This window comes from Erinaceus europaeus, chromosome 12 (assembly GCF_950295315.1).
Source record: "Erinaceus europaeus chromosome 12, mEriEur2.1, whole genome shotgun sequence".
NCBI classification, from domain to species: Eukaryota; Metazoa; Chordata; class Mammalia; order Eulipotyphla; family Erinaceidae; genus Erinaceus; species Erinaceus europaeus.
The window spans coordinates 41,387,552-41,406,974 of NC_080173.1; the positions used below are offsets into that span (position 1 = coordinate 41,387,552).

The 19,423-nt window shown below is 41.5% G+C and overlaps 1 protein-coding gene across 4 annotated transcripts in view; it reads left to right on the forward strand.

Moving 5' to 3' along the window:
* The window catches only part of DHRS7B (dehydrogenase/reductase 7B), a 59,798-nt gene that overhangs the window by 13,709 nt on the left and 26,666 nt on the right, over positions 1-19,423 (forward strand). For 2 of the 4 annotated variants that reach the window (XM_060203266.1, XM_007529671.3), the window contains exon 2: positions 18,235-18,413. The exons of 1 other annotated variant lie outside the window; for it this stretch is intronic. In XM_060203266.1, the coding sequence (XP_060059249.1) occupies positions 18,235-18,413 (179 nt within the window). Of the gene's footprint in view, positions 1-8,021; positions 8,039-18,234; positions 18,414-19,423 lie in introns of those variants that run through there. One more of the 4 variants, XM_060203267.1, reaches the window with a different exon arrangement.

Sequence of the window (19,423 nt, forward strand, 5' to 3'; positions counted from 1 at the left end):
TAGGAGGGTTCCTTTGACCCCACACCCTCTCCAGCATTTGTATGACATTCTCACAGGAGTGAAGTGATATCTCATTGTTATCTTTACTTGCATTTCTCTGACAATCAGAGACTTGGAGCATTTTTTCATGTGTTTCTCAGCCTTTTGGGTCTCTTCTTTGGTGAATATTCTGTCCATGTCCTCTCTCCATTTTTGGATGGGGTTATTTGTTGTCTTGTTGTTGAGATTTGCAAGTTCTTTATATATTCTAGTTATTAGCCTCTTGTCTGATGTGTGGCATGTAAAGATCTCCCATTCTGTGGAGGGGTCTCTTGGTTTGGGTAGTAGTTTCTTTTTTTTTTTTTTAATAGTTCTATATAATATCCCAGGTTTTCTTTCTTTCCTCATTTAATAGTCTGGACACCTTTGTCAAAGATTAGATGTCCATAGGTGTGGGGGCTTACAATGGCCCTATAATAGAGTTTGAGATCTGAGAGTGTGATGCCTCTGGTTCTGTTCTTTCTTCTCAAGATTGTTTTGGCAATTCTAGGTCTTTTCTGGTTCCAGGTAAACTTTTGTAGCTTTTATTCTATTCTATTCTAAAAAACTTTGGATGGGATCTTGGTAGGGATTGCATTAAAATTTGTATATGGCTCTGGGTATTTATTTTGATTATGCTAATTCCAGCCCATAAACATTTAATATCTCTTCACTTGTTTGTGTCTTTTTCTGTTTCCTTGAATAGTGACTCATAATTTTCAGCATGTAAGTCTTTCACTTCTTTTGTTAGGGTTATTCCTAGATATTTTATTGTTTTTTGTTGTTGTTGTTGTTGCCCATGTTGGGATTATTGTTATTGTTGTTATTCCTGTTGTTGTTGATGGATAGGACAGAGAGAAATTGAGAGAGGAGGGGAAGACAGAGAGGGAGAGCGAATGACACCTGCAGACCTGCTTCACCACTTCTGAAGCGACCACCTGGCAGGTTGGGAGTCAGGGCTCAAATTGAGATCCCTATGCCAGTCCTCCAGTCCTTGTACTTTGTGCTATATTCACTTAACCCACTATGTCACTGCCCAGCCCCTGATATTTTATTGTTTTGTTGCTGTAGTAAAGGGATTGATTTTTGGATTTCTTCTAATTTAGTGTTTGCATAGAGGAATGCCACTGACTCCTATATGTTAATTTCATTTAATTTCCTTGTTTCTTTATTAATTCTCTTCCTATATGATCTATCAGGTTGATAGAGTAGAGTGTTGAAGTCTCCTACTATTACTGTGTTGCTACTGATATATTGCTATAGCTCTTTCAGTAGATGTTTGATATATTTAGATAATTCCTCATTGGGTGCATAAAAGTTAATAATTGTTTTTTAAAATTTTTTTAAACATATTAAAAATTTTTTTGATTGATTCATGAGAAATTATAGGAGAGCGAGAAAGAACCAGACATCACTCTGGTACATACGCTGCTGGGAATTGAACTCAGGACCTCATGCTTGGAGTCCAATGCAGTGGCACCACCTCCTGGACCACAGAAAAGTTAATAATTGTTAAGTCCTCTTGGTTGATGGATCCTCTGAACATTAAGTAGTGTTCATCCCTATCTCTTATTACTTTATTTATTTTAAAGTCTATGGTGTCAGATACAAGAATAGCTGTTCTTACCTTTTTTTGTGTTCCATTTGCTTATATAATAGTTTTCATCCTTTTACTTTGAGTCTGTGTTTTTCCTGTTGAGTTAGGTGGGATTCCTGCAGTCAACATTGGCTGGGTTCTGTTATCTGATCCATCTTCCTATTCTGTCTTTTTTTTTTAAGAAGGAAACACTAATAAAACCATAGGATAAGAGGGGTACAACTCTACACAGTTCCTACCACCAGAACTCCTTCTGTATTCCATCCCCTCCCCTGATAGCTTTCCTATTCTTTATCCCTCTGGGAGTATGGACCCAAGGTCATTGTGGGATGCAGAAGATGGAAGGTCTGGCTTCTATAATTGCTTCCCTGCTGAACATGGGCTTTGACAAGTCAATCCATACTCCCAGCTTGCCTCTCTCTTTCCCTAATGGGGTGGGGTTCTGGGGAAGTGAAGCTCCAGGACATATTGGTGGGGTTATCTGTCCAGAGAAGTCTGTTTGACATCATGGTAGTATCTGGAACCTGGTAGCTGAAAAGAGAATTAACATATAAAGCCAAACAAGTTGTTGACTAATCATGAATTTAAAGGCTGGAGTAGTGCAGATGAAGAGTTGGGGAGGGGGCTGTCCATTCTATAGATTGTTAGTAGGCATATTTTAGTTACATTCCAAAGGGCCTGTGGCTATATTAGTTTTTTCTTTTTTTTTTTTCCTGTGTTCTTTGTCTCTCTCCAGCGAAGCTAGCCCGGCAATATGGCACGTTTTTGTCGATATTGTTGTCATTGTTTATAGCAGACCTTTTACAACTTCTTGAAGGGCAGACTTGGTGGTATGGTGGTAATTGATTCCTTCAGCTATTGTTTGAGGTTTTTATGCCTCCATCTAATCTGAATGACAGTCTAGCAGAATACAGTAGCCTTGGTTGAAAGCCTTTCTCATTGAGCACTCAATATGTATATATCTTGTCATTTTTTCGTTCTCTCTCTCTCTTTTTTTTTTTGCCTCCAGGATCCTTGCTTGGGTCCGTTTGCTTTGTACTATGTGCTCTTAACCCAGTGCACTACCACCTGGCCCCCTTGCCATTCTCTTCCGGCTTTTAGAGTTTCTATGGAGAAATCTACTGATAACCTTATGGTTGTTCTTCTGTATGCAACTCTTTGTTTTTCTCTTGCAGCTTTCAAAATCCTTTTTTTAAAAAAATTTATTTATTTATTTATTGATTCATGAGAAATGATTGGAGAGAGAGAAAGAACCAGACATCACTCTGGTACATGTGCTGCCGGGGATTGAACTCAGGACCTCATGCTTGAGAGTCCAATGCCTTATCCATTGCGCCACCTCCTGGACCACTAAAAATCCTTTTTATCCTTATTCCTTTTCATTCTAAATATCTGCCTTGATATCTCTAGATCTGAGCCAGTTCTGTTTGGGACTCTCTGGGATTCTTGAATCTTTATGACCCTTATGTTGTTTAGAGTAGGAAAGTTCTCAGTTATTATCTCCTGTAGAATGCTTTCTTCCCCTCATTCTCTTACTCTGGCAAGCCAGTGTTGCATATATTACTTCTTTTGAGGTCACCCCATATGTCTCTGTTGTTGTTTTCAGTATCTCTTAGTCTCTCTTTTTAGTTCTACTACCTTTTTTAGTTTTCTCTAATTCATCCTCAATCTTGCTAATTCTGTTCTCTGACTCATTTATTCTGCTCTTGCTTTCCTTCAGTTTTCTGTAGCTCAACTATTTTGTTACCTTGTTCAGATACTGTGTTAGCTTGTTCAGCTAGTTGTGTTCTTAACTCAGCTGCCTCAGCTTTCAGCTCTCTAATTACCTTAAGATTGTTAGTGTTTTCTTTCAGAGTCTCATTTGTTGTTTACCTGTTTTTGATGATATTACCTTCAAAAGCTTTCCTCAGTGCTGTGATTATTGCATCAATTAATGTTTGGATGTTGTCCTCATTCTTATTTGCTTCTATCTGTTTCGGATTTTTTTCTGGGCTTTTGTCCTGTTTCATTTCTCCATTGTTTCTTTTTGGACTGACTAGTATATTTGGTATATTATGAAATTTACACAAATTCCCTGGGTGTTGCAGTTTTTATATGGTGTGAGATGATTCCTGGATCCCTGAAGCTGGTTGTTTATGACCTTTGGTGTGTTTCAGGAATAGTTGGAGCTGTTAGTTTAATATGGATACAGATACTTTTGGAAGATGGAAGGAAGGGTATCTTGTGTTCAAATTGAAGAGAGAAATGGATCTCATTCTTGGTTTCTTAAATTCTTTTGTGTTTCGTTGATTTTTTTTTAATCTTTTTTTTATATTTATTTTATTTATTTTATTTATTTATTCCCTTTTGTTGCCCTTGTTGTTTTATTGTTGTAGTTATTATTATTGTTGTTGTTGTTGGATAGGACAGAGAGAAATGGAGAGAGGGAGGGGAAGACAGAGAGGAGGAGAGAAAGATAGACACCTGCAGACCTGCTTCACCGCCTGTGAAGTGACTCCCCTGCAGGTGGGGAGCCGGGGTTCGAACCTGGATCCTTATGCCGGTCCTGTGCTTTGCGCCACCTGCGCTTAGCCCGCTGCACTACAGCCCGACTCCCTCGTTGATTTTTTTTTTTATTGTGAAATGTTTTGGTTCTTTTTGATTTCCACTTGCTTTCTCTCATTAAGCACACTAGCACTCTAGATAGAATTAAAAAAAAAAAGTGGTCTGGTAGGTGGCACAGTGGATAAAAGCATCAGACTCTCAAGCATGAGTCTCGAGTTCGATCCCCAGCAGCACATGTACCAGAGTGATGTCTGGCTCTCTGGCTCTTTCTCCTCCTATGTTTCTCATAAATAAATAAAATCTTTAAAAAAATGTTTATTTAAAAAAGAATTAAAAAAAATTTTTTAAACCGGAGTACTACTCAGTTCTGGCTTATGGTGGTGTGGGGGATTGAACCTGGGACTTTGGAGCCTCAGAATGAGAGTCTCTGCATAAATAACCACTATGCTATCTATCCCCAATTTTTTTTAGCACTTTGAATATGTCTACCTTCTAGCTCCCAGTTTATTTTTTAAAAAATATTTATTTATTTATTTATTTATTCCCTTTTGTTGCCCTTGTTGTAGTCGTTGATGTCATCATTGTTGGATAGGACAGAGAGAAATGGAGAAAGGAGGAGAAGACAGAGAAGGGGAGAGAAAGACAGACACCTGCAGACTTGCTTCACCGCCTGTGAAGGGACTCCCCTGTAGGTGGGGAACTGGGGCTCGAACTGGGATCATTTCACCGGTCCTTGTGCTTTGCGCCACGTGCACTTAATCCGCTGAGCTACCGTCCGACTCCCAAGCTCCCAGTTTATTATAAGGAGTTTGTTGGTAACATTACTGAGGATCCTTGTATCTGAGCTAGGAAAGCCTCTTGCAGTTGCCAAGTCACTCTTGAGTATTACCATTGTAAGTTTTCTTCTTCTTCTTCTAGCGTTTGCCATAAGTTTTCTTATAGTTTGTATTAGTATAAGTCTCTGAACTCATATAATCTGTAGTTTGTTTAGTTTCTCAGATTAAAAAAAAAATTTTATTTATTTATTTATTTCCTTTTGTTGCCCTTGTTGTTGTAGTTATTGTTGTTGTTGATGTTGTCATTGTTGTTGGATAGGACAGAGAGAAATGGAGAGAGGAGGAGAAGACAGAGGGGGAGAGAAAGATAGACACCTGCAGACCCGCTTCACCGCGTATGAAGCGACTCCCCTGCAGGTGGGGAGCCAAGGGCTCAAACCGGGATCCTTGTGCTTTGTGCCACCTGCGCTCAACCCGCTGCGCTACCGCCTGACTCCCTGTTTCTCAGATGTTTTTACAGTCCTCCTTCAATCTAAAGTGGGGTTATATCTCAGTAAATCTATTTAAAAAATTGAGGTAATGTTGGTTTACAAGACCATACATCCCAGTAAGCTGATAATGATATAAGTTGAAATTATATTTAATACATCTCATCTGCTGAACGTCAGAGTTTAGCCTAGTTTACCTTAAATTTGCTTAGACAATTCTGGTCAAAATAATCTGACATAAAACCTGTTTCATAATAAAGTGTTGAATCTCAGATGGGTGTTTTGAAGACACAGTGGGGTGTGGAAATACAATGTAAGAAAACACAGGTACATTGTAGAATATTTATTGTCCACTCTCATAAACATATATGTGTATATGACTGACTTGGAGCCTACCTCATTCCTGACAGCCCACATCACAAAAAAAAAACAACTGAAATTCAGAATTTGAATTTTGACTTATTTCCTTTCTTTCTTTCTTTTTTTTTTTTTCTTTTATCACTGGGGTTCAAGTGCCAGCACTACAAATCCACTATTCCTGGTGGCCATATCTTCCATCTTATTGGATAGGACAGAGAGAAATAGAAAGAGGAGGGGAAGATAGAGAGGGAGAGAGAAATGACACCCCCCCCCACCCTGCGCGCAGGTGGGGAGCAGGTGCTCACACCTGGGTTTTTGTGCTTAGTTCTTTTTTTTTTTAATTTTTGTTTTATTTATTTAAAAAAGGAGACATTAACAAAACCATAGGATAAGAGGGGTACAACTCCACACAATTCCCACCACGAGATCTCCGTATCCCATCCCCTCCCCTGATAGCTTTCCTATTCTTTATCCCTGTGGGAGTATGGACCCAAGGTCATTGTGGGATGCAGAAGGTGGACGGTCTGGCTTCTGTAATTGCTTCCCTGCTGAACATGGGCGTTGACAGGTCAATCCATTACTCCCAGCCTGTCTCTCTCTTTCCCTAGTGGGGAAAGGCTCTGGGGAATCGGAGCTCCAGGACACATTGGTGGGGTCATCTGTCCATGGAAGTCTGGTCAGCATCATTCTAGCATCTGGAACCTGGTGGCTGAAAAGAGAGTTGACATACAAAGCCAAACAAATTGTTGACCAATCATGGACCTAAAAGCTGGAATAGTGCAGATGAAGTGTTGGGGGCCCTCCATTTTGTAGATAGCTAGTAGGCATATTTTAGTTATATTTCAAAGGGCCTGTAGTTTGCGCTTAGTTCTATGTGGACTTAACTTGGTGCACCACCACCCAGCCCCCAGAATTTTGATTTCTATTGAATGTGTTGTACTTCCATGCTACCTTAAAGTGAAAAACATAAACAAAACAAGCAAACAAAACTCCTCAGGCCAAACCACCGTAAGTTGAAGGTCAACTATATTCATCTCGTTCATCAAAGTTGAGAAGTTTTTAGTCATTTATTTCTTCAAGTATTCTCTCTGCTCCTTTCCTTTTTTCTTTTACAGACTTTTCCAGTGTACATATTGGTTTGCTTCATGTGTCCCGCAGTTCCCTTACACTGTTCACTTTTCTTCATTTTTTTTTCAGTTTCGTAAGTGTAATGATTTCCACTATCCTGCCTTCAAGTTCACCAATTCCTCTACCTACTTAAATGTGCTGTCAGATCCCTATAGTGAAATATTCACTTCAGTTTCTTTCAGTTTTCAGTTTCTGTATTTTCTTTTGGTTTTCTTTTAGCTGTTTGGTCTCGTTATTTTTTCTTTTTTCTTGACTTTTCCATATCTTCCTTTTTTTCTTTTTTTAAGTATCTCTGGATGTTTTAGTAACTTTGCCTAGTAGATTTAGATATTTTCCAAGGACATTTTGATGAATGGGCCATACTTTCTACTTTGTATGCTTTTTTTTCATTGTTGCAAATTAGACATAGAATCTAATACTGCTGTAACTCTGGCTACTGGGCAATGGCAACACCCAATTGAGAGCACATTACAATGTACAGGGACCCTAGTTCAAGTCAACCACTTATAGGAAGGCAGTTTTATGAATGGTGAAGTTGAACTGCAAATATCTGTCTTATTCAGAAATGCCTGAAACTGCTATCCTTGTCTGGTTCCTATAGTATTCTTTGGTTCAGGTTCTGACCTAACAGCTCCTTTTAAACACACTAGAGTCTAGACCTCATGTTTTCATTGTTACTTTGACTGCCTTATAGATGTTATGTATTTATCTGTTATTATTTTTTTAAACTTTTTTTTTTTTTTTTGCCTTTTTATTGCTAGGACTCAGTGCTGGCACTGTGATCCACTGCTCCTGGAGGCTATTTCCCCCCCCCATTTTTGTTGCTCTTGTTGCTCTTGTTATTGTTAGCATTGTTATTAATGCCGTTATTGGATAGCACAGAGAGAGGAGAAGACAAAGAGGGGGAGAGAAAGATAGACACCTGCAGATTTGCTTCACCACCTGTGAAGCGATTCCTCTTCAGGTGGGGAGCTAGGGGCTTGAACCGGGATCCTTGAGCGGGTCCTTGTGTTTTGTGCCACATGTGCATAACATGCTGTGCTACCGCCTGACTCCCTTCTGTTACTATTTTTTTTTTTTTGCATAGATGCCAACCTAAACACAAGTCTTGGCATGCATCTTAAAAGGTGAGCTATATGCCAGCCCTTCTATTTATTTATTTATTTATTTATTTATTTGACCACTGCTCAGATCAGCTTATGGTGATACTGTGGACTAAACCCGGGCCCTTTGGCGCCTCAGGCATGAGCCTTTGCATAGCCATTATGCTATCTTTCCAGTCCCCTCTTATTGCTTTTAAAGATAAAACTCTTGAATTTCAGGCCATGCTGCAGTTTAGAGCATGCTTGTTCCCTGTCCCTACCTACTTCACTATGATAGTGCTTTTATTGGAAATGGATCCTTGAGAGTCTGTTTTGAGATCTTTTCTGACCTTTTTTTTTTTTTTAAATTTTTTTTAAATTTTTAATTTTATTTATGAGAAAGAAAGGAGGAGAGAGAAAGAACCAGACATCACTCTGGCACATGTGCTGCCGGGGATCAAACTCAGGACCTCATGCTTGAGAATACAAAGTTTTATCACTGTGCCACCTCCCAGACCACTTTTTTTTTTTTTTTTTTTAACCAGAGCACTGTTTAGCTCTGGTTTATGGTGGTGTGGGGGATTACCTGGGACTTTGGAGCCTCAGGCATGAGAGTCTGTTTGCATAACCATTATGCTATCTATCCTCTGCCCTTTCTTTTAGTTTTTTGTCTGCATTTGGCTCCAGTGCCATCTTGCATTTCTTTACATTGAGGTTCCTAAGGCTGGTGTCTCAAAATATATCCCACAGACTACTCATCACGTTCCAGCATTCCAGGGAAGGCATCCTTGGCCATGTAGACCTGAAGGCATCATTGACCTCTAGTCTAAGTTACTCCCCTGCACTTCAGAAAGGCCATAGGGGACACTAGCACCAGGAACTTCTGTCAGCAGGCGTACCTGTTGCCTTATGTATTTAAAACCAAAATAGCAGTTTTCTTTTCCTTTCTGAAAACAGGTGTTTCAGTTGTATTTTCAGATATGGGTCATAAACATGACCCACACATAGCTTATGTTGCTCTTACTAAACCAGCTGTTGAAAGCTGGTTTGGTTATGAAATCTCAGAGTGGGGGCAGGTTTGTGGGAAAGGATCCTAACTGCTTTAGTGATACTAAGCCACTCATTGCTTGTCGTATGATTTCTCACCTTGCCCCAGTTGGAACTGCTCTCTGCCCTTTAGCCTGATTTACTCCTATGTAATATGGCAAGTTATTTTATGACTAATTCTTTCTTTCTTTTCTTTTCTTTTTCTTTTTTTTTTTGCCTTCAGGGTTATCATTGGGACTCTACTCCTGGTAGCCATTTTTTTTTCCCGTTGTTGTTGCTATATAGGACAGATAGAAATTGAGAGAGGAGTGAAGACAGAGGGGGAGAGAAAGATAGGCATTTGCAACCCTGCTTCACCAAGCTTGTGAAACAACTCCCCCCTGCAGGTGGGAAGCCAGGGGCTCGATCTGGGATCTTTCTCCAGTTCTTGTGCTCTGCACTATGTGTGTTTAACCTAGTACACTACCACCTGGGCCCTTTTATGACTAATTCTTACAGATCTGAAAATTTTTTTAACTTTGAAAAAATTTTCAGGTGTGGCAGCCTGTTTAATTTCTCTGACTTCTCAGTATATTCCACCTCCAACACCCTTTTTTTTAATGGTTATAGACAGAGAAGTTGAGAAGGAAGGGGAAATACAGAGAAGAGGGAAAGAGAAAAAGAGATACCTGTAGCACTGCTTCACCACTCCTGAAGTTTCTCCCTTGCAGGTGGGGACTAGGGGCTTGAACCCTGGTCCCTGAGCATTATAATGTGTGAACTCAACGAGATACACCAAGGCCCTTCCAACACTTATTTTTATGCCTTTTTTTAAAAAAAAATTTATAAAATGGAAATATTGACAAGATTATAGAATAAAAGGGGTACATTTCCACATAATTCCCACCACCAGAACTTCATATCCCATCCCCTTCCTTGAAAGCTTTCCTATTCTTTACCCCTCTGGGAGTGTGGACCCATTATGGATCATTATGGGGTGCAGAAGGTGGAATATCTGGCTTCTGAATTGCTTCCCTGCTGAACATGGGCGTTGGCAGTTCGATCCATAGTCCCAGCCTTCTTTCTCTTTCCCTAGTGAGGCAGGGCTCTGGGGAGGCGGGGTTCCAGGACACATGGTGGGGTCGTCTACCCAAGGAAGTCGGGTTGGCATCATGTTAGCATCTGGAACCTGGTGGCTGAAAAAGAGTTAAGATAGAAAGCAGAACAAATTGTTGACTAGTCATGAACCTAAAGGCAAGAATATTGCAGATGAAGATTTGGGGTCTTAGTTTTGGAAAAAGCTAGTAGGTCTATTTTAGGTATATTCCAAGAGACCATGACTTTACTAGTTTTTGCCTGAGCCTGACATGTAACATGCAGGTGGACGCAAGGCATGGTCTGGGGAGATGGTTGGAAAAAGGACTAGAAAGCTGAATCAGGGAAGAGAGTAGCTCCCAAATATGGGAAAAATATATAAATATTGTTAACTGCAAACACCATAGATCTGATCTGGGGCCCATATTCAGCACAAGAGCCTACATAACTTCTGTATCTCTAGGTCTGAGCTTGCATTCTGTGGTCATGGCTAGGAACATTCTAGGCTGCACTAATTTTGGGATCCATCTTCCTCGGGTAATAGGTAGAGTATGTTGCCCAACTTCCCTTCAGAGAATGGAACATTCCCTACTATTGTTGATCCATATTGAGGGCAGGGCCCTATGGGGGCCAGCAGAGGGGTCCATTGTGTTGTTCCTGATGGAGATGACCAGTGACAGTGGAGAGAGGGATCTGTTAGAGTTCTAGGCCCATCATGTCTGTGTGGGAACTCTGAGGCTCCCCTGACTAGGGCCCCCAGTGATGGGGTGGCCTGGTAGTGATTAAAGAGCCATCATTAAAGTATGCCTGTCTCTTGCCCATATTCAGCTTTTGTAGTCTTTACTTTGTCTGATAAGGTTAGCTTTGGAGTGATTGAGGGAAGTGAAATAGGTAGTAAGTGGGGAGGGAATCTAGGTCTAAGTAGAAATCATTTGATTATCTACTTTATGGTACCTAATCTTTTTTAGGTCTTTCTACTTGCTTGCTGCATTTATTGACTCACTGCAAAACTGTTGTTCACTTTTGCTTTAAGGTATATATTTCCCCCTAACTTATGGTTATTTGTGTACATATGTCCCATCTCATGGGCCCTGGTCTATATCTAGGTTTTGAGGTTTTGTTAGGAAGTGTACCACCGGAATGGAATTAAGGAGTCCTATGAGCTAGGAATGGTCTCACCAGAGTAATGAAGCTGCATAGTTGACATTCCACGCCTGATATCTGTGGACACAGCCCAGAGTGAATCATGATACTGGTTGCATTGATTAAGTTGGGATCACCAGATTCAGTATCAGTTGGTATGAATTGAGAGAAGCATGCAAGAATGGACATCTAATCTTTGACAAAGGGGCTCAAATTATTAAATGGCGAAAACAGAGTCTCTTCAACAAATGGTGTTGGAAACAATGGGTTGAAACATACAGAAGAATGAAACTGAACCACTGTATTTCACCAAATACAAAAGTAAATTCCAAGTGGATCAAGGATTTGGATGTTAGACCACAAACTATCAGATACTTAGAAGAAAATATTGGCAGAACTCTTTTCCACATAAATTTTAAAGACATCTTCAATGAAACGAATCCAATTATAAAGAAGACTAAGGCAAGTATAAACCTATGGGACTACATCAAATTAAAAAGCTTCACAGCAAAAGAAACCACTACCCAAACCAAGAGACCCCTCACAGAATGGGAGATCTTTACAATGCCATACATCAGACAAGAGTTTAATAATCAACATATATAAAGAGCTTGCCAAACTCAACAACAAGACAACAAATAACCCCATCCAAAAATGGGGGGAGGACATGGACAGAATATTCACCACAGAAGAGATCCAAAAGGCTGAGAAACACATGAAAAAATGCTCCAAGTCTCTGATTTTCAGAGAAATGCAAATCAAGACAACAAGGAGATATCACTTCACTCCTGTGAGAATGTCATACATCAGAAAAGGTAACAGCAGCAAATGCTGGAGAGGGTGTGGGGTCAAAGGAACCCTCCTACACTGCTGGTGAGAATGTCAATTGGTCTAACCTCTGTGGAGAACAGTCTGGAGAATTCTCAGAAGGCTAGAAATGGACCTACCCTATGACCCTGCAATTCCCCTCCTGGGGATATATCCTAAGGAACCCAGCACACTCACCCAAAAAGATCTGTGTACACATATGTTCTTGGCAGCACAATTTGTAATAGCCAAAACCTGGAAGCAACCCAGGTGTCCAACAACAGATGAGTGGCTGAGCAAGCTGTGGTCTATATACACAATGGAATACTACTCAGCTGTAAAAATGGTGACTTCACCGTTTTCAGCCCATCTTGGATGGACCTTGGAAAATTCATGTTGAGTGAAATAAGTCAGAAACAGAAGGCTGAATATGGGATGATCTCACTCTCAGGCCGAAGTTGAAAAACAAGATCAGAAAAGAAAACAGAAGTAGAACCTGAAATGGAATTGGCGTATTGCACCAAAGTAAAAGACTCTAGGGTGGGGTGGGTGGGGAGAATACAGGTCCAGGAAGGATGACAGAGGACCTAGTGGGGGTTGTATTGTTAAATGGGAAACTGGGGAATGTTATGCATGTACAAACTATTGTACTTACTGTTGAATGTAAAACATTAATTCCCCAATAAATAAAAAAAAGTGAAAAAAAAAAAAAGAAGAAGAAGCATGCAAGAAGGAGAGGCCCACCCCAGAGCACTGCTTAGTTCAGCTTTATGGTGGTGCTCGATGTTGAACCTAGGACGTTTGGTGCCTCAGACATACCCTTTATGCTCCAACACCTGTTTTTATTGCTTATTGATGGATGGCTCAACTTTTATTTACTTACTTTTTTTTTTTTTTTCCACAACACTGCTCAGTTCTGGCTTACGGAGCTGATGGAGATCTGGGACCTCAGAGACTTAGGCATGGAAGTGTTTTCCATCACCACTATGCTATCTCTCCATCTACCTTTTCCCCTTCCTTCCTTCCTTCCTTCCTTCCTTCCTTCCTTCCTTCCTTCCTTCCTTCCTTCCTTCCTTTTAAAATAAAGAGATCTTAGGACCAGATTTTTTCTATGAAAGTGTGGAATTTTGGCCGAGAATGAGAAATAGATGGCCTAACTGGTGACATTTCTACTCAGAGTTGAACCTTTTTATATTATCACAGTGGGAAATAATGAAGCAGGGCCTACAGGATTATTCATTTGGATAGCACATGACTTAGGTTCAAGCCTAACCCCTCCCTCACTGAAGGAACATCAGTGCCTAGTTTCTTTTTTGTCTCTCCCTGTCTATCTGAAAAAATAAGTCTGGAGTGGTGAAGCCCAGTGACAATCGCAACAACAGGAAGGGAAGGGAAGGGAAGAGATGACGAAAAGGAAGGGGAAGGGAAAAGGAAAAAAAAGAGGAGGGGGGAAAGGAAAAATGAGAAGGACCTGAATTCCAAAGTTGGAATGAGGACCCAGGAACTTTCTAGTTGCCTAGGTCCAAATAATATTTACCTGTGAAGAAGGGATGTCCTGTCTTTATAGCTTTGAAACTAATTCAAATTTCAAGTCTTCTGTCATAATTGAAAATAGAAGTGTTTTCCTTGTGCCATCTATATGGCCTGTTAGTGGAAAGTCATAATTCAGCTATCTTCCTTGTCAATCAAGAGCGTAAATGTGGCACCCAGGGCACACATTTCTGTTTACGTGGTGCGCTCAGCACACTGAGGCCACATGTGGACTGCAGTAGGACCATCTAACTTGTTCCTTTCTGACATCACTGGCTCTCCATGTGCCATTCTCCCTTCTACCATGGCTCACAGTGGTGCTAGGAAGGTCCCTTCTTTCTACAAGTCTATCCCCAAATAGTGGAAATTATAAATAAGAATTTATAAGAGTAATTTCTTATTTTTAATTTTTTGCTTCTCTTTTTAAATATTTTTAAATTTTAAAATGTTGTATTTGTGATTTATAGTGGGTTACAAGATTTTAAGATTACATACCACACCTACCACCAAAGTTCTGGGTGGTGCAGGGAGTTGAACTTGGGACTTTAGAGCCTCAGGCATGGCATTCTCTTTACATAATAATTATGCTGTCTCCCTGGCCCTGTTTTTTTTTTTTTAATTTAACTATTATTATAGAGACAGAAAGAAATTAAATTGACAGGGAAAAGATAGAGAGAGACACCTGCAGCACTGGTTCACCACTCATGAGGCTTCCCCTCTGCAGCTGGGGACCAGGGTTTTGAACTCCAGTCTTTGTGCACTCAACCTTGTACACAACCAGGCTCAACCAGGTGCACCATGACCTGGCCTTTAGAAAATTTTTTTTAAATCTTTATTTATTTGATAGAGACAGCCAGAAATTGAGAGGAAGGGGAGACACAGAGAGAAGGAGACAGAGAGACACCTGCAGCACTGCTTCACCACTTGTGATGCTTTCCCCTCTAGGTGGGGATCAGGGGCTCGAACCCCGGTCCTTGTGCACTTTAACATGTGCACTCAACCAGGTGTGCCACCACCCAGACCCTCAAAAATTTTTTTCAAATTTTTTTTCTTTATTTTGAGAGAGGGAGGGAGGGAGGAGAGAGAGAGAGAGAAAGAGAGAAGGAGAGACACAGAGAAATAGGGAGAGGGAGAGAGACCAGCCAGAGTACTGCTCAGCTCTGGCTGATAGTGGTACTGGGGATTGAACATGGGTGTTTAGGGCATGGAAGTCTGGTGAGCTATAGCAGCTGTATTGTCTCCTTAGCCCACAGGACTTTTTTTTTTTTTTTTTAATTGAGTTGCCAAGACCTTAGGCATGTGAGATACTACCACTCCTGGGCCAAATTTTTCATTCTTTTTATTTTTAGATAGAGAGGAAGAGACTACATCTCAATATACCATCCTTGGAGCTTCCTTTCTGGTGCTAGGTCTTAGATTTATGACCCCACCCATAGTCAAGCATATATTCTACCAAGTTAGTATTTCCCATCTCTGTGATCAAGATCCCATTCCCTGCCACACACACACACACACACCCACACCCTTTTTTTTCTGTCTACACAGCTTCACTATCACAGTGAACTGTCCCAACTTCCTTTTCAGATTTTTATTTGTGATTAATAGTTTACAAGATTGTAAGATTACAGTGTATAGTTCCATACCACACACACACCACCCACCACCAAAGTTCTGTATCCTCACCCTTCCACTTCCCAAAGATAATAACCACTATAGTTCTCACAAGTCTTACAAATAATTTACTTCCTTCTGCTATTTTTTAAAATTCTTCCTTTTTAAAAAATCTTTTATTTATTATTGGACAGAGAAATTGAGAGGGGAGAGGGAAAGGGACAGAGAGACACCTACAGCCCTGCTTCACTACTCAAAGTATTCCCCCTGCAGGTTGGGACCAGGGGCTTGAACCCAGGTCCTTGCATACTGTAATAATGTTGTTGTGCGTGGGCCGCGGAGAAGAGAGAGGGGGAGTCCGGAGCGAAGAGGAAACACAAATCTTTATTTGCGCTGGCACCTCAGAGTTGGCTGCTAGAGAGGCAGGTTGGGCCACGTGGAGGTAGCAAAAATCTCACGCAGTAACCTTTCCTGCGTCTGAACACCGGAGTGAAGCACTGGCAAGAGAGCGAGGTGCGAAAGAAGAAGGGCTTTTATAGGAGTAGCTTTCACCGAGAATGGGAAGGGGGAGGAGTAACCATAGCACTCCAGGATAGGATAATAACTCGTGAGAATGGGAGGGGGGAGGAGTAACCAAAGCACTCCAAATATTGCGGGGATATAGACAATGCCATGAGGGCACAACATGGCTGAACAGGCACTCCGAGAATGTCCCAACTCTAGCGGGAACTAGCAGTAACCTGAGGGGACAACATGGCAGATGTGACTGCATCGGCACAATTACCCAGCATAATAAGAGTACTTAATAAAGTCTTTTTTTGTTTGTTTGTTTTTACAAGTTTATGTGTATCAGATATCTAGATTCTACATGAGTAAAAACATCTGGTAGTTGTCTTTCATCTTAATCCACTATGCATAATCACCTCTAGTTCCATCCATTTTGTCTCAAAGGACATAATACTGTTTTTATTTATTTATTCCCTTTTGTTGTCCTTGTTGTTTTATTGTTATAGTTATTGTTGTTATTGATGTTGTCGTTGTAGGATAGGACAGAGAGAAATGGAGAGAGGAGGGGAAGACAGAGAGGGGGAGGAAAGATAGACACCTGCAGATCTGCTTCACCACCTGTGAAGCGACTCCCCTGAAGGTGGGGAGCCGGGGGCTCAAACTGGGATCCTAACGCCGGTCCTTGTGCTTTGTGCCACCTGCACTTTACCTGCTCGCTGCACTACTGCCCGACTCTTTTTTTTTTTTAATTGCAGAGTAGTAGTACAAGGAGTATAGTTTGAGGAGGCCACTTTTTATTTTTAAAGATAGAGAAGGAGAGTGAACATAGCACCTGCCATGCATCCTGCTCCCATGTGGGGCCTGGGGCTGGAACCCAGATATTGCTCACAGTAAAGTGACTGCTAGTGACTATCTCCCAGCCCCCTCCATATTTTTATTATCCATCTTGTATTTCTAGTCCTCCCCCCAGCACTGCTCAATTCTAGGTTTTTTTCCACCTGTCTTCAAATTTGTATGTTGTCACCCTACACCCATCATCAAGTTGTAGTCTCACACTTAGCTAGATCACCTTTAAAGTCTATTAAAACAGGGGTCAGGCAGTAGTGCAGCGGTTAAGCACACATGACACGAAGGGCAAGGACCAGCGTTTAAGGATCCTGGTTTGAGCCTCTGGCTCCCCACCTGCAGGGGGCTCAATTCACTGGCAAGTGAAGCAGGTCTGCAGGTGTCTATCTTTCTCTCCCAATCTCTGTCTCCCCTCCTCTCTCCATTTTTCTCTGTCCTATTCAACAACAACAGCAATGACAACAACAAGGGTAACAACAAGGGTAACAACAAGGGCAACAAAATGGGGAAAATGGCCTCCAGGAGCAGTGGGTTCGTTGTTCAGGCACTGAGCCCCAGCAATAACCCTGGAGGCAAAAAAAAAAGTGACTGATAGGATGTTGCTTCTCGCTAGCTCATCCTTGGCCTTCCCTAAACCCTGTGCTTCCCCTCTTGCCTGTTGGTGGGCCTAGGTGAGTGACAAGGAATATGGAAGACTTGGAGGAATTAGCACAGTTGGAAAAGAAACTGATTCTTTCTTTTTATTTTTTAATATTTATTTATTCCCTTTTGTTGCCCTTGTTGTTTTTTATTGTTGTAGTTATTGTTGTTGTTATTGATGTCGTCGTTGCTGGATAGGACAGAGAGAAATGGAGAGAGGAGGGGAAGACGGGGAGAGAAAGATAGACAACTGCAGACCTGCTTCACCACTTGTGAAGTGACTCCCCTGCAGGTGGGGAGTCTGGGGCTCGAACCGCAATCCTTCCGCTGGTCCTTGCACTTTGCACTACCTGCGCTTAACCCGTTGTGCTACCACCCGACTCCCTGATTATTTCTTAAGAACTGACTACACACTGTTGCATAAGCAGCCATGAGTCCTTCTGACTCCATCTGCACCAACATCAGGTGCTAAGTGTGCTGTGGTGCGTGAGGCAGCCTGCTCTATGTCTGCACTTGGCAAAGGGCAGTTCTGTCTTGTCAGATTCCCTCTGGGTGTTTGTGTAGCCTGTGGCCAAAAATAACACTTGTGAGTCTTCTAAGAGATCATCTACCCAGAGACATTCATCTGCTCAGGGCAGTGCACACAAATTGGTACATTGCTCATTCTCCTTTCCTTAAAAATATGTTTTAGTTTCACAAATACACAGATTGAAAATGGTAATGAGGGAAGATGATCAAAAGGCTCTGAACCCCAATGACATCAGAGGAGAGGAAAAAAGGAAGGACACTCAGAAGTAGTAGGTGTGATTTAGGAAGGAAGAGAAAGCAAAGCCATATATATATTTATAGAAGTAATAGTCAACCCATATCTGTGACCTTGGGAAATGATTGCAGTTTCCAGTGGAGGGAATGGGAACACAGAACTCTGGTTTTGGGAATGGTGGAATTGTACCCCTACTATCTTATGGTTTTGTAAATCAATAGTAAATCACTAATAAAAAAATGATATTGGATTTATTTGGGTTTGGTTTTTCTAGGAAGACTAAACTGAAGATGTGGAATATGGATTTTATAACACCAGCAGCCGCTCTGCCTGTTTTGTTTGGGTGTGTGGGCATCTTCAGTCTCTTCAAGCTGCTGCAGTGCATGCGCACAAAGACGCATCTCCTGAATGCAGTGGTGGTCATCACAGGAGCCAATTCCGGCCTGGGGCGAGGTGGGTGCTGTGGCGTGGGAGGAAAGCCTTTCTCCCTTACCTGGTCTGGGGGGCATGGCTCAGCTTCACGGGGACCACCAGCACACATACAAATAACGGAAGCAGACTGGACAGCTCTGGGACGAAAAAAGCAAGATCTCAGATGCAGCTTCTACTGACTTTGCTACTGGGCATCAGCCCTTGAAGCAGCGGCCAGTGAGGAGGACAGGGGTACACCAGAGCCCCAGTTGCTATCTGACCCAGGTGCTATCTTCGCTCCAGTCAGTAGTTAATGGGGATTTGTATGGGAAGGCTCCCAGGTTTCAAACGTGGGAATTTATTCTTGTGCTCAAGTCTCAAGCATTTGTGATTTTACTACTCTCTGACTCTTCCAGTAATTTTATTTCATATATATATAAAGAGGGAGATGGGTAAAGGGAGGAACTCCACAGCAGTGGAGCTTCCCTCAGCACCACCTCCCATGTGGTTCTGTGGCTCAGCCCTAGTTGGTATTCATGGCCAAGCACACACTGTATCTAGTCAGCTACCACTATGCCCTCAAATATAGACAGTCTAAAATTTTTAATGTTTTTAATTTATTAGATAGTGGCAGAGAAATTGCGAATGGAAGGGAAGACAGGGATAGAAGCAGACCTGCATACCTGCTTCACCTCTCAGGAAGCTTTTACCCTGCGAGGAGGATCAGGGGCTTGAACCTGGGTCATTATACTCTGTAGTGTGTGTGCTCAACCAGGTACTCCACCACCTGGCCCCAAAAGATTTTCTTTTTATCCTGTATTTGGTCACACAAAAGGTGTCTTTTTCTTGATTTAGCCTGCATCCCTGGCATGTGGCCTTAGGGTCACATTCCCCACATCTTCCCTTGCTGAGTGAGCATGGCCTTAGTAGGACTGAACACAGAGTAAGTGATGCTCCAGCTGTCCCTTATCCTGAATCTCCAATTCAGCCACATTCTAATTCATTCATTCATTCATTCTTTCTTTCTTTCTCTCTCTCTTTCTTTCTTTCTT